The sequence below is a fragment of the Colias philodice genome, chromosome 21, assembly GCF_061535455.1.
Source record: "Colias philodice isolate Cphi_HAF_F1 chromosome 21, ilColPhil1 Martin Lab GWU primary, whole genome shotgun sequence".
In the NCBI taxonomy this organism is placed as follows: domain Eukaryota; kingdom Metazoa; phylum Arthropoda; class Insecta; order Lepidoptera; family Pieridae; genus Colias; species Colias philodice.
Window position 1 is genome coordinate 4,472,094 of NC_143106.1, and position 13,275 is coordinate 4,485,368.

Genomic DNA, 13,275 nt, shown 5'->3' on the forward strand with positions numbered 1-13,275 from the left:
TTATATTTCTTTTGAATAGCACATTTCTTTTTTCAAGTGGGGAAATCTTGCCTAAGATACCCACGGCTCCCGGGGAAGGAGCCGTGGGTTATGTCAGATTCCTACCGACTAAAACCCCACCGTGTACCAACGCGCTGCTTTAGACGGGATGCGGGTACACATTCGCAATCTTCCGCATGAATAGCACATAAATTAACTTTTATACCTCCGGTTTGGAAACAAACTTAAATAATTGGCAGATGAAGATAAAAAATACGAATGAAGTGTGTAATATAACGGTACATATAAATTCCCTCAAGAAGTTTGAAAGTTGTCCTTTTGCTTGCTATGGTCGCATTGCGTGATCAAGCGTACCAAATGTTCGTCGCTTGGCTAAAATATATTTAAAAAATAAATAAAATAAACTTATCAAAAGTGCTATAATTAAGAGTTTTTGTGCTTTTAGTCAAATAGGTATATGGTGAGTGCTTTCTATATATTTTCTTCTATTTTATTTGAATTAAATCTACACTAATAAGATGAAATATTTAATTGTTTGTTTGTTTGAATTGCAAAGGATCCGAAACCACTGGACCGATTAAAAAAAACTTTTATCAAGGGCACTTCAACAAGGGCTTTATGGTGTTTTTATCCCGGGTCAACCCAGGTGGAGCTGCAGCCGGGACGAGCGGCTAATTAAATATTTAATACCTTATTTCTTTAGTTTTATGAAATAAACACTTTTAAACTGAGATAATATTATGATGGGTACGTTTACGTTTTAAAGTTACTGATATTTTTGTTGGCTAAAATTTAATTCCGAATATTATCTTTATATTTTATAGAATTAGCCGTTCGCCCTTTGTCGACCCGAGATAAACACAAAATTAAAAAAATATCTTCATATTATTTGTAACTAGGAGAGCGCCCCAAATCACCTGAGATTAAAACTTAAAATATACTTGTATGACCTGTTTTGCTTCAGAAAAAAAAGAACGCGTTCGCTGAGCACACGTGTCAGAAGTGAAACTTCTTTGGCAAGATTCAAAGATACCAAAATTGTCGCCTTACTCCATGACGTGATGGTATTGCTGTGACGCGACCTTCAAATTTTACTCTCAACGTGGTGAGATTTTTCAAAATTGTTCAAGTTTTTGATTTATTTATTACTTATTAGGTACCAAACATTATTATAATACATATTTTTTTACCAGAAAATCATAATTTATCGTCTCATTTTCTTCATAGGACACATAGTTATAAAAGTTAGGTATAATTTTCGAAAAAACAAAGTCTAATTATGTAACGTGTTTCATTTTATGGTATTCTTCAGGCACATAAAATGTTTTATTGCTTTTAAAAACTGCGGTTTTGCAGAAACTATACTATAACTATACATTGTTTATGATTCTAGTTCATTTGTGGTGACAACGTTGATAATGTCGGTACATTTTATTCGAAAGCTCTCACTTTAAAGAAAGTTTAAAAGTATTAAAGTTCAAGCAATACTCCTACTTTGTTGCAGTGAGCAGTTTTGATATTTTTAAAGCAAAAAAGTATATAAATTATTGACAATATGGATAAATTACCACCAAGTGCGATATTGGAATTTAAAACGAACCAAATAGATGAAGTTCGTAAATTATTTAATTATAATGATGTTAAAAAATTGGAGCAGGACTTGGATAATTTTGAGGATTGGATTGAGAAGCAGAATCATTTTCTTGTTCGACGATTTGGTAAGTACGACTCTATTAAAAATTAATTTTATGTACCTTTTTTTTAATTCGGACAAAACTTGAATGGAAAGGTTATATTTAGTCTTAGGTAGTGATTATTTTTCGTGATAGTCCCTTACTACTGTTGCGGCACGCCTTACAGATTCCTTTCATAGTCAATGTTTTTTGTTTCTAGGTCAGAAATCTAAATTGTAAATGTCGTGTTATCAATAAGAAAATCTTATTTGCTGTAACAACTAAACAGCACACACGAACTGTAATAACATATTGTATTGTATTATCTTATTCATGTTATCAGTTTTATTTTAAAATCAAGTCAATATTATAAAGAAAATATAGGAAGAACGAAGAACTTTAGTTGGGCAAGAAACTCATATAATGTCATAGTTTACACCATTACTACAATATTTGCCAACAATGTTAATAATATAACGCTTAATTATATAATTTATAATTATGCATTATTTTTTTATTTACATAAAGTAATTATAAATATTTATAATATTTCAGATAGAGACTACCTAGAACGTCTCCTCATGGCAAGCAAGGGTTCCGTAGAAATCGCTAAAAAACGCCTCGACAAATTGTGCTCATTTAGACGAGCATTGCCGGAATTCTTAACTAACTTCGATGTGAGAAATGAATTCGCTAGTACTATGAAGTGGAGGTTTGTATTATATTTTATTTATTTTATCTACTTAATTATTGTAAGGCATTTTTTGTTGTATGGAATTCTTAAGATCTTTGACACAAAATTTATATTTCTATACCTACTAAATTGAATAAATGTTTAAGTACATTTTCATTTACTTAAAACGGCCTATCGACAAATTCGGTATCCCGATCAAACATTTTAATTAGTTACTTTAATTCTCTCTAGGTATGTTTATTAGTCCCATTTAAATCACATACCTAAATAAGAATTAAAAGACGTACAAATTCAAATCAATATTATGTTTCAAATTTTAATTGTCTGAAAATGGTAAGAACCTTTTGAGTGCCTAACTACTATAGTGACGCGATACGCCCTTCCAAGAGAAAAATTATTTACAAAGAGCATAAAATAAGTTCTTTATTACTATATTTACATTTTTATAGCCATTCATGCGTCATGCCGAAGCTAACACCAGACAATTATCGAGTTTTGGTTACACACGTGCATGATCCAGAGGCATCTGACCTTGTTGATTTTATACAATACTACAGGTTTAATATATCGGTAAGTGACCCCTAAAACTGAGTTTTAACAAATGTTACTCAAACAATAAGTTTATTTATTTATTCATACTTTATTGCTCTGACAAAACTTAACTAGGAACTTTATCTAATTATAAAATAATTAAAACAAACGGCGGTCTTATCGCTAAATAGCGATTTCTTCCAGACAACCACACGTACGAAAGGAAGTTAGTTTGAGGAGAGGAATAGGGCAGAGCATAAATATAATAAGTAAGAATATATTAATATGTAACTATAAGATTATCGAGAAATACAATATATAAGTTGTTTATTTAAAAAAAAAATTGGACGACAACGAGATTTGTATGTATTTATAATGTCTAGATAGCGATATAAGAAGAAGGTCGTGTTACACTAAAATAAATCAAGAACGGCTGAACAGAACTTTTATCCCAAAAAAATATAAAATGAATAACAACGAGGATGGAGCCACGGCGAATTGCTAGATAAATCCTTTAAATAATAAGATAAATAAGTATATTTTAAATAAATAATAAACAAATATTTCAGGACATTTTTCACACACGACTTTATCTGATCCCATACTAAGCTTTCGCTTGTGTTATGGAAACCAAATGGCTGATAAACATACGTATAAAAAATATACAATTTCAAATTCAAAACACAGAGCAAATATCGATGTTCATTTCACAAAAATTTGCTCTGGTTGGGAATCGAACCCACGACCTCTGGCTTGGATGCAGAGCCACTACCAACAAAGCCAACCGGTCAGTCAAAATCAAAATATCAATAATTTTAGTATTCTATTTATATTTCGACAACATTTAGGTAATTTTAGTATTCTATTTATATTTCGACATTATTATTTACTACCTACACAATTATAACTACGACAAAAGCATTCGATACAATATAGAAACTAAACCAAACTTTGTAATCAAATTTCGATCGAGAAGAATATTTAAGTGCGAAGTAATGTTTTGAAAGTTGCCACTAAAATATATATTGGAATCCTATGGCAGTTATATTTAGGTACATACCAGTTGAAGCCCTTGACTTCACTTGTGATATACTCGAGTAAAAGTAGGTTAAGTGCAAATACTACCTACCTACTACCTTCACTAAATACAATCTACATATATTAGGATAGGAGAGAACAGTATAAGGATATTCTATTTCTCAATGACATGTTAAGACGGCTACTCACGTACCTGTAGCAGGGGAAATTTTGAAATTGGACCCTTAATTGTGATGTGAATAGGCAAGCAGGGGCAATTTAGAGAACAACTGAAATTGCTCCGACCGCACCGCGCGTCGACCAACCAAGATTGTTCCAATATTGCCCCTGCGGCAGGTACGTGAGTAGCCGGCCTCACACTTCTTAATATACAGATCTTTATTTCTAAATACAGTATAACTGTATAATATTACATAATATTATTTAAATAAAATACATTGTAATTTCTTTTAATTCACAGCTAATGGAATACATGTTCAACCACGACTACAACGCTGGCTACGAAGTTATATTTGATACGAGAAACTTTACACTCGGAGTTGTGTCTAAATTAAACCCACTTGCTATGAAAAAAGCTGCTACGATCTTCTTGGTAAGTTTTCGAATAAAGAAAAATAGATATAAACTTTTGTACATATAGAAATAACTACAATAGTATCTATATTATGTTCATACATTTTTAATACACTAACAACAATTAAAAAAGTTTAAGATTACAAATCAATGTTTATTATTAAAACATGACACTAAATTTACCGTTATTACTACCGTAATGTATCGATATGTAATGTTAAAAAAAATACATAAATGATAATAAACTCAAATGTTATTTGTGAAAATTGAATACCTACTGTGTAAGGCTTTGCCATTTCTGAAGAAGAATTTCACAAAATTTAAAAGTCGAGGAGGAAAAGAGGTAGAAATTTATATTTTCGTTCATTTTCCTCACAATTGTTGTTACAATTTTAATGAGGAATAAAATGGATATTGTGTTCGAAAAGGTACAGTGAAACCTTATAACCTTCTTTCATAATATGAATATAATTAAAAAATAACTTCAATCGTTCGAGAATACTAATGTATTTTTGTTTTCTTTTTTAGGAAGCTATTGGGTTAAGACTTAAACGGCTGCATATAATAAATGGCTCAAAACTTTTTGATGTGGTTTTGTCCATCATTAAACAAGCGCTTACAGAAAAATTGGTGCACAGAATTATTGTTCATGATAATATTGAATCAATACATAAATACATTTCTCCAGAAATCTTACCAAAAGATTATGGTGGCAAAGACAAGAGTATTAAGGAACTATGTGGTAAGTTAGTTTCAAAATTAATAAAAATAATATGTAAAGTGGAAAAAATGGAGCTCAAGGGCGGATCCAGCTTTAGTGCCAGGGGGGGGTCACATAGACGTGGTCAATTTTCAAAAGCTATATTTTGGTAATTTAATTGATACGTAGATTTAAAAAAAAATGGTCAAGTGCGAGTTGGATTGGCGAACCAAGAGTTCCGTACAAACATTTTTATATGTTTTAATATTAAATTTATGCTTTTTGCGATTTTTCCTTTATCTGTGCTATAAGACGTAAGTTTCTATTAAATATCAAGATTCTGTGTTCACGGGAAGTACCCTGTAGGTTTTGATTCCTGGCAACACTTGCGAATGTTGATAAGCATGAAATGTATGTTTTAGCAATTTTTCCTCCATCTGTGCTGACATTGTATTTAACCAAATTTCAGAACTCTGTGTTCAGAGAAAGTAGTACAATACCTAAAGATTTTGATTCCCTTGCGATAATGTCGAAATTTGCGATAATTTATGGCATAAATGGCTGTATCTTTTGATTGCGTTGGCTTATAAGTTTGATTTTTTCACAGCTATAAGGAACCGTAGATTTGAGTATTCGGTATGAATTTCAGATTGATACCTCCACGCGTTCCTGAGAAAAAGGGTCTTCACAGGCAGACAAACTTGAAAAATATATATTTTTTGCAATTATTCCTGTATCTGTACTATAAGATGTTGCTTGGTACCGAATTTCAAGATTCTGAGTTTACGGAAAGTACCCTGTAGGTTTTGAGTTTTGATTCCCTTGCGAATGTCGAAATTTGCGAAATTTTTCGGCATTTACGGCTGTATCTTCTGATTCGTTGACATAGAAGTTTGATTTTATTATAGCGTAAAGGTATTTTAGACTTGAGTTTTTGGTATGAATATTAAGTTAATACATGTCAGCGTTCGTGAGTAAAAGTTAAAAATTTTTTTTAATATTTTTTTATATTATAATCTAAGGAAAAATTCATGCTTTTCGCAATTAGTAAACAAAGTCGTTGTCTCTGTGCCTATGTCCCTAATCCCTATGTATGATTAAATCTTTAAAACTACGCAACGAATTTCGATGCAGTTTTTTTAAAGATAGTGTGATTAAAGAGGAATAGTATATAATTTATAAGGTTTTAGAGAAAGCGGGCGAAGCCGCGGGCGGTAAGCTAGTCTGCGTTATAAGACGTTTGATTGTACTAAATTTCATGACTCTGTGTACTCGGGAACTCTGTGTACCCTGTAGGTTTTGATTTCTTAGGGAGTGTCGAAAAATTTCAGCAATTACAGCTGCATCTTTTGATTACGTTAGCTAAAACGTTTGCATTTTTCACAGCATCAAGGGACCTAGACCGTAGGATTTCGACATTAGCAAGGGAATCAATACCTGCAGGGAGCACCCTGTCCCGTAAACACAGTCTTGAAATTGAGTAAAAAGTATCGTGTTATAGCACAGATGTAGTAATAACTGCGAAAACCCTAATTATTTAATTAAGTAAATTAAATAAAAATATATTTTTAAATAATTTTAAACTTACAATCCCTTTACTCATGAACGTCTACATATATCTTTAATTGATATTCACATCAGAACTCAGGTCTATAATAACTTAAATCTGTTAATTAATTCAAATTATATGTCAACGCAATCTGAAGAAAAAGCAATTAGAGCCGCATATTCTTTATTTCGCAACTACTTGCAAGGGAATCATCAATCAAAACCTACAAGGTACTTCCCGTGAACACAGTCTTGAAATTTGGTTAAAAGCAAGCACAGATAGAGAAAAAAAATCCTTTAAACAAAATTGTAAGATACAACTGCAACATAATGAAAAAATATGTTTGCTCGGAGTCCTCGGTGCGCGAGTCCGACGCGCACTTGGCCGATGTTTTGTTGTAATTTGACTGTATTTTATAGTGTTCATTTGAAAAAAAAATTTGCTATTTTATGTCTTATCCACGAACTGGGATATTTCGATATTTGAGGTTTTGTGTGAAAAGTGTAACAGCAAAAGTTGTAGAAAAAAAATAATTACATACAACTTTACCATTACACTTTATTCCGCAGTTATAGTTTTTTTTTAATCGAAAAACCTGTTATTTGTCCTTAAATTACGACCACAGGTCGACCCTAATAAACTTTTTCTATAATTTTTGTTATATTCTCTTCCGTTACCGTTTGTAATTGATTTCATTGTTCTATATTACTTTTATGTCTCAAAATTCAATAAAAACATCATATTGAACAGTATTAATTTGTTAATTTAAAAAAGTTAATATTAAATTAGTGGTCCACTTAGGTCGTGGACCTAGCCCAGGGGGGGGTCATGACCCCGTGACCCCCCCCCCTGGATCCGCGCTTGAATTGGAGCTTCTATAAATTGCAATAGGTAAATGACGAAACAACAACATATCAAAAACCTTAGTCAAAAACTATAGATATTTAAAAAAGTTATAACTTCTTATTATGCTAAATTAGTCTTAACCCGTGACGCGTCCGGCGCTCAGCCGGCACCGATCCCGATAGTGTCAAGGGAGTTCACGAAATCTAGCTTTTTTATGACTACCGAGTTTGAAAATTTTATTTACCCTATTGTTCTATAATTATATGCCATGTATGATATATTTTTGGAAAGAGGAAGAAACTAGTTATAGCATAAAAATGTAATCATGACGATATATTTTTTCTATAAAATTATAAAAAATTGATTTTCTTTTGTTTTAATTTTAATTGCTTACATACTAACACTTACATGATAATGCTGAGTCATCAAATGATCATATTCACGTTTTCATATCACTACACGATTGCCAAATACATTCACTTATATTTTCACACATTTAACACAACGTATTTCACTATGAATAATAACAAATCTCCATTATTCACAAACAAGAAAAAAAGCGCCATTTTGCGTCTTCCGCACTGAAAAGTTGAGACACTTTTTCACTGAGTATTCTTCAAATATCCCTAAAACCAATATCATAAACGTATTCTACGTAAAATTTCCAGTAATATACGTCTCAATTATCACTCATCTAATTATTCCTCTCGGCATAATTCACAATCCAAATATTCGTTGAACAAGACAAATGTCACAAACTATGGCCGATGACGCAACTCAATCAATGATTCACTTTTTTTTTTTATTTTGTGGTTTTAGTCTTTATTGCCAGCGTCGGAGTCGTACCGATTCGAATTAAAAATGTATAAGGCATAGACAAATATTTTTTATACTGGAAACATTCACTTGTAAGCAGCTACAGGTGACCTTCAAAGTCATTGGCCGCGTTATGAACAGTCGTTGTTACACAGGACGCTACAGTACAGTTTTAGTTATGAGCAACCGCCTGTTCATAGGACGCGTCACGGGTTAAGTATATTGTATATCAGTAAATAACAGAATCATCTATTTAATATTTCATAAAATTAATTTAATTAGGTATTAATCACAGATAATTTTGCATATTGCATGAACAATTTGCAAAAAAATCTACACATGAAATTCTCGAAAATAATTTTTTGTTCAGTGATATCGGGAATTTTATTTTTTGCAAAACAAAAGCATAAATTGAACAAACAAATTCGTAAATAAATTTAATCAAATTCCTGTAATGCATTCCATCCATTAATCAAATTTGTCACAAAATAATGTTCCAGGGTATATTATCTTTTGTTTTATATATCTCCCTTATTTTCCCCTTAGTTTGAACAATGAACGGATTTTCCCGTTGACACCTATCTAGATCGATTTATCACTCCCAAATACGCCCCTGTACCAAAATTTGCCGAAGTTTTCTGAGGACCAAACCAATATATTTACTGACCACATATTTTATTGTCACGCTGTATAAGGAATAATGGTGTTTAAATATAAAGTAACTGACAATGATTTACTTATATTCTACTAGCGGTCCGCCCCGGCTTCGCACGTGGTACCTACAATATGTTTAAACTATCCTATCTCTCAAGTTGGATCGAACTGCACATGGTGTGCGAATTTTATTATAATCGGTTAAGTGGTTTAGGAGTCCATTGAGGACAAACATTGTGACACGAGATTTATATACCTATATTAAGATTAGGTATTTCACTTGAAAAACAATTCTTACTTCGAAACTAAAATATTTCTTATAAAATACCTATTGACTGTTTTCAATTTCATAGACTTGTTTGTAGGAACGAAAATTTATTTATTATTCCATTAAAAACAAAATAATAATGCGACCAACATAGATTCATTATTGCCTATTTTTTAATGGCTAAGCTTTAAGTTTTTTTAATAAAAGTTTTTATTTAAGTTCCACAAAACTGCTAATTAATTTTAACTTCATCATTTCCATTGTATTATTTTATGTATATAAAATAGTGTATATGCATTTATTTTCAGAGTCGACTCTCAAAGAAATGTGCACCAACGAACATATTGAGCAACTCAAGGCATCAGAGGGGGCCATGACGGATGAATCTTACAGAGTGACGCTCAAGTTCGACGAAGAGTATCTGGGAATGCCGGGCTCTTTTAAAACTTTAAATGTTGATTAATTTTGAAATATAATATGACGGTTCAAGAAGATTTGTGTATTTGCTTATAATATATTAATTATGATTTTAACAGTTCAGTTGTGCACTAAGTGACATATTCGAATAATAGGGTAGGGTATCTACTGAAGTACTACATATTTAAATCCGTGTCTTTGTGAACAAAAGGCTATGGAATTATGATAGTGACGTCCTATGAAGAAATCATAAGCAAATTAAACTTACATATGGGCTAATTTAAAATACGTATTTCATTCACGTTTAAAATTATTCATCTACACTAATATTATAAAGAGGAAAACTTTGTTTGTTTGTTTGATTGTAATGAATAGGCTCATAAACTACTGGACCGATTTTAAAAATTCTTTCACCATACGAAAGCTACATTATCCACGAGTAACATAGGCTAGGTTTTATCCCGGAAATCCCACGGGAACGGGAACTATGCGGGTTTTTCTTTGAAAACGCGGGCGAAGCCGCAGGCGGAAAGCTAGTATCTAATATTAGTAGACTTTTGACATTTTACTTTTAATAAGAAGACAATCTAATTGTTTCAACAGCACAAATTGATGCATTATTTCCTCAACTATTTATTATTTAATTATTCACTAAATTGTACAATTTTCTGTTCCAGTTCCCAATAGTGGATTTTAAAGAGTTTTTAAAATAAAACGCTCACGAGATTCAGGTCGTGTCCCCTTTCAGTCAAGTCGGAGCGTCTCCACGTCACTCCGGCTGGAGAAATCTTTTTCATTTTCAATGATGATAAAAATGTTTGTATTTACGTAAACTATTATGGAATCTTAATTAATTTCGCGAGAAATATCTAAAATATCTCTATCTCTAAAAAAATGTAACTCCTAATAAATTAAAACGAGCAATGTGCCAGCTGTTCATATTTTATGTTATTTCTATTCTTTTATTGATAAATTCCTGTTAGCTGCAGTGTTTAAATAACTCCTTAAATATATATTGTATAAACTTATTTATATTTTATTGTACGATAAATAAAACAAACTTCGCCTGCGATCAATGGGTTCCAAACAATGGCTGACCGCCACGAGTGATCATAATTCACAAGGACCACGCCTTGTCGTTTGGGTCACTGTCTATAAGTCGTTATTTATAATATTATCTCTGCATCTGCACACTTTTGTCAATAATATTCACATAAAATATATACTTTAGTAGCTATCCTCACAGGAGAAATGTAACTTGTCGTACAACTTTCTCCAAAGTTGTCAGTTGGCTGTGGAATTGGTGAAAATAAATATGGATGTCAGACCACATGTTGTTTTTCCCTATGATTGTAAAGATGAATGTGTGATTATACCCAACCATTAGAAATTATATACCGAAATCTTACCTACCTAACGTATCCTTTACCGATCGGTAGTTTTATTAAGGGATACCTAGTTAAAACTGAATCTTTGAATTGCCGTTATTTATGAAGAAGCAATTCAATTTTCAAGACACGTTCTTTCACCAAAATCTTAAAAATAGTAGAACAAGTTGCCAAAGTTGTAAAAGTCGCTGCAAAATCACCAGCGAAAATGTAAAGTAATTAAAAATTCCTAAAACGTACCCGCAGAAGTCAATTAGTAAGTCCGAGATCCGCAATATACACCTCATAATTTCCCACTCATTTGAATAAGTCGCACAAAATTGTATGAAATATCATGGGGAATGGTTAACTTCCCGTAGTTTTAATGAGCACTAGCTGTGCCCCGCGGTTTTAACTGCATTGCTCCTCTTATTGGTCTAAGCGTGCTAATAAATAGTCTATGTATAAGCCTTCCTTGATAAAAATACACTATCTAACAGTGAAATAATTTTTTAAATCGAACCCATGGTTCCTGAGATTAGCGCGTTCAAACAAACAAACTCGTCAGCTTTATAATATTAGTAGATACGTATAGAAAAACCGAGTGGTCACATTCCAAAAATTGAGTTTTCTATCCAATTACCTGAGCAACGAGCTACATTAAATTTTTGCACGTCTGCTTTTCTAGACAGTTTGAAATGTTTAGGTTATTGTTGGATTCCGAGTGTCCAAGCGTTCTAGCCGTTACAGTATAGTGAAATATTTAGCTATTTTGTCCTTTGTATTGTATTGTGTGTCTTAAATAACTTTCAAATCATCATCAATTTCATCATTGCTGATCTGGTGATATTATAAGAAGTGTCTTTTCAATATTGCTGTTATTTAGTCTTTCATTAAGTTTCGTGGTTATCTTTCATCATTTTGGCAATATTACATTACATTTTGCTTTACATTTGCTTAATTTTTTCCAAATCTGTTTCGATTTCAATTTACACCAATGCAATATCTTTTAACACCTTCCATAGAGTTCACATCACGCCTGATTCGGATAACTAATTACCCTGGTAGTTGCAAGTTTCACATTTTGAGTAGTCATTGACTATTGTCCCTTTCAATACTAGCAGGTTCCAGTTACACTGACTAAATAATGCATTAATTGGTAAAAGAAAAAACATTATTTCAACAAGAGAGCATAGAAAAAGGTAGATTTTATTATAATGTTTCAAAGAGGATGACAAATAATAAATCTAAAGAATAAATGAAGGAGCAAATAAAAATGCGACTCTAGGGCGGAATTCTTAGATCCCACCTCCGTTTAATTCCCAAATATTGCTCCATATTTTCAGTGTTATTATGATTCCCAGATAATCACTGTATACATAATCCAATTCTACATGACTGACGTAATCCACAATACGCGGATAAACAAACATAAAGACCGACCTTGTAAAATATTTACATGTCTTTTGCCCTTTCTCTCTGAGTATAATATATTCAAAGCTCGTAGACGTCGAAAATTGTTTGTCTAAAAAAATGTTTACAAAATTTCACTGTCCTTTTTGCGTATTCATATTATTTATGCGTTAAAAAAGACGTTAAAACGTATGTTTTGCACCGGTGATGAAATTCGCGGAAATTTGAATGAGCGAGAAATTTCACTGTACATTGTACAAACATACTTCTAAATGTTTTTAGGATCTAATTTTTAGCTACAATATTCTTTATTTTTTATGTCATACCTTTACATCATAGACTACAAGCCCGCATAGGACAAAAATATGGGTCAAATGAACCACCAGGGGACATATCTAGAACGATAGCAGAGCAAAAAATAATAAGATTCATTACTATGCCGTCACTTGTAAGCTGTCCAACTGAGTGCAGATGAGAATTGAAAAGTACAGGTAGACTCGGTAAATTTTGGTCATATATTTTTGTACGGCATTCTTAACCATCGATAGATCCATTAAAAATAATAAGAAACCGCTCAGTGCCGTACAAAAATGGTGGTCCACCAAGTCGGAATTTTTATTTAATTTCCGAGAGTTACCGGGGGTAAATTTGGTCATTTGACCATGTACGGCATCTGTGTCATACTATTGCTATACTGCTTTTAATCCATTATTCCGCAACGCCGTACAAAAATCAT

At 32.1% G+C, this 13,275-nt stretch overlaps 1 protein-coding gene across 5 annotated transcripts; it reads left to right on the forward strand.

The window, feature by feature from the left end:
* Nucleotides 1-324: 324 nt before the first annotated feature.
* Nucleotides 325-10,085, forward strand: LOC149478822 (alpha-tocopherol transfer protein-like). 5 transcript variants are annotated; one of them, XM_089708478.1, is made up of 9 exons: nucleotides 325-460; nucleotides 974-1,105; nucleotides 1,394-1,420; nucleotides 1,505-1,718; nucleotides 2,229-2,385; nucleotides 2,817-2,937; nucleotides 4,397-4,528; nucleotides 5,038-5,251; nucleotides 9,651-10,085. In XM_089708478.1, the coding sequence occupies exons 4-9, from the start codon at nucleotides 1,556-1,558 to the stop codon at nucleotides 9,803-9,805; spliced, it is 942 nt and encodes a 313-aa protein (XP_089564604.1). In that variant the 5' UTR covers nucleotides 325-460; nucleotides 974-1,105; nucleotides 1,394-1,420; nucleotides 1,505-1,555; the 3' UTR covers nucleotides 9,806-10,085. The 5 variants fall into 5 exon arrangements, with proteins under 5 accessions (XP_089564604.1, XP_089564603.1, XP_089564601.1 ...); XM_089708477.1 differs by lacking the exon at nucleotides 1,394-1,420; XM_089708475.1 differs by lacking the exon at nucleotides 974-1,105 and having other exon boundaries at nucleotides 1,394-1,718.
* Nucleotides 10,086-13,275: the final 3,190 nt, after the last annotated feature.